At 55.5% G+C, this 1150-nt stretch overlaps 1 protein-coding gene across 3 annotated transcripts in view; it reads left to right on the top strand.

The window, feature by feature from the left end:
* The first annotated feature begins 379 nt into the window (after nucleotides 1-379).
* NOP58 (NOP58 ribonucleoprotein) overlaps nucleotides 380-1150 on the top strand; it is a 37159-nt gene continuing 36388 nt past the window's right edge. For all 3 annotated transcript variants that reach the window (XM_017536817.2, XM_017536816.2, XM_017536815.2), the window contains exon 1: nucleotides 380-647. Coding sequence is in view for 1 of the 3 variants with exons in the window: in XM_017536815.2 (XP_017392304.1) it covers nucleotides 603-647 (45 nt within the window). In the remaining 2 variants the exon portion in view is untranslated. The remainder of the gene's footprint in view (nucleotides 648-1150) is intronic.

Raw genomic sequence — 1150 nt, forward strand, 5'->3', positions numbered from 1 at the left:
GGGCTGAGGTGGGAGGATCCCTTGAGATCAGGAGTCCGAAATCAGCCTGGGCAACACGGCAAAACTGCGTTTCTACAAAAAAATTAGCTGAGTGTGGTGGTACAGGCCTTTAGTCCAAGCTGCTTGGGAGGCTGAGGTGGGAGGATCAGTGGAACTTGGGAGTTAGAGGTTGCAGTGGGCCGTCATCGCGCCACTGCACTCCAGCCTGGAAGACAGCAACGCTCCCTCTAGAAAAACAAAACAAAACAAAAACGCAAAGGCTCCGTTCAGGCCTTAGATCTCGCGATACAAACTTTCCCGGCCCACCTCCGCCCGCTGTGGCGGGAACATTCTGGAAGTGACGGCACGGTTTGCGGCAGTCTTCTGCGGAAGTGACGTCGCTATCCCAGAATCCTTAGAGAAGGAGAAGCGCGTACTAGCGTTCTCCGCGCAGTCTGGCTTGGAAGGTTTAGGCAACGTGTTCTGATTTTCTGCAGGAAGGCCAGCACATTTGTGATTTGCGCACCGCGGCCTAGCGGACCTGTTGGAGTCGCATAGTCGGCGTTTTTGAACTGAGGTCACAGCTCGTGGCAGGCCGCGCGGCGCCCTGACCCGGGCTCACCATGTTGGTTCTGTTTGAAACGTCCGTTGGCTACGCCATCTTTAAGGTAGGTGGGAGAGCGAGCCGTTAAAGGGGGAAGGTCGTACTGCACAGACGTGGAGAGGGAAAGACTTAAGCACAGAACTACTCAGGGTAGCGTGGGTACCTGGTATCGCCCGGGTTCTGGGAGAAGGGAGGAGGCTTTTACACCTGAGAACCATGTTACAGATAACACGTGGCCCCAACGTTTGAGGAGACATTCTGCCTTAGAGGTTTTTATTTCCTCCGGTTGAAGAGGTGGGTAGGAGGCGTGTTAAGAGTTTAACAAGTTGCCGGGCGCGGTGGCTCAAGCCTGTTATCCCAGCACTTTGGGAGGCCGAGGCAGGCGGATCACGAGGTCAAGTGATCGAGACCATCCTGGCCAACATGGTGAAACGCCGTCTCTACTAAAAATACAAAAACTAGTTGGGCGCGGTGGCGTGCACCTGTAGTCCCAGCTACTCGGGAGGCTGAGGCAGGAGAATTGCTTGAACCCGGGAGGCGGAGGTTGCAGTGAGCCGAGATTGTGCC

Source organism: Cebus imitator, unplaced genomic scaffold, assembly GCF_001604975.1.
Source record: "Cebus imitator isolate Cc_AM_T3 unplaced genomic scaffold, Cebus_imitator-1.0 Scaffold101, whole genome shotgun sequence".
In the NCBI taxonomy this organism is placed as follows: domain Eukaryota; kingdom Metazoa; phylum Chordata; class Mammalia; order Primates; family Cebidae; genus Cebus; species Cebus imitator.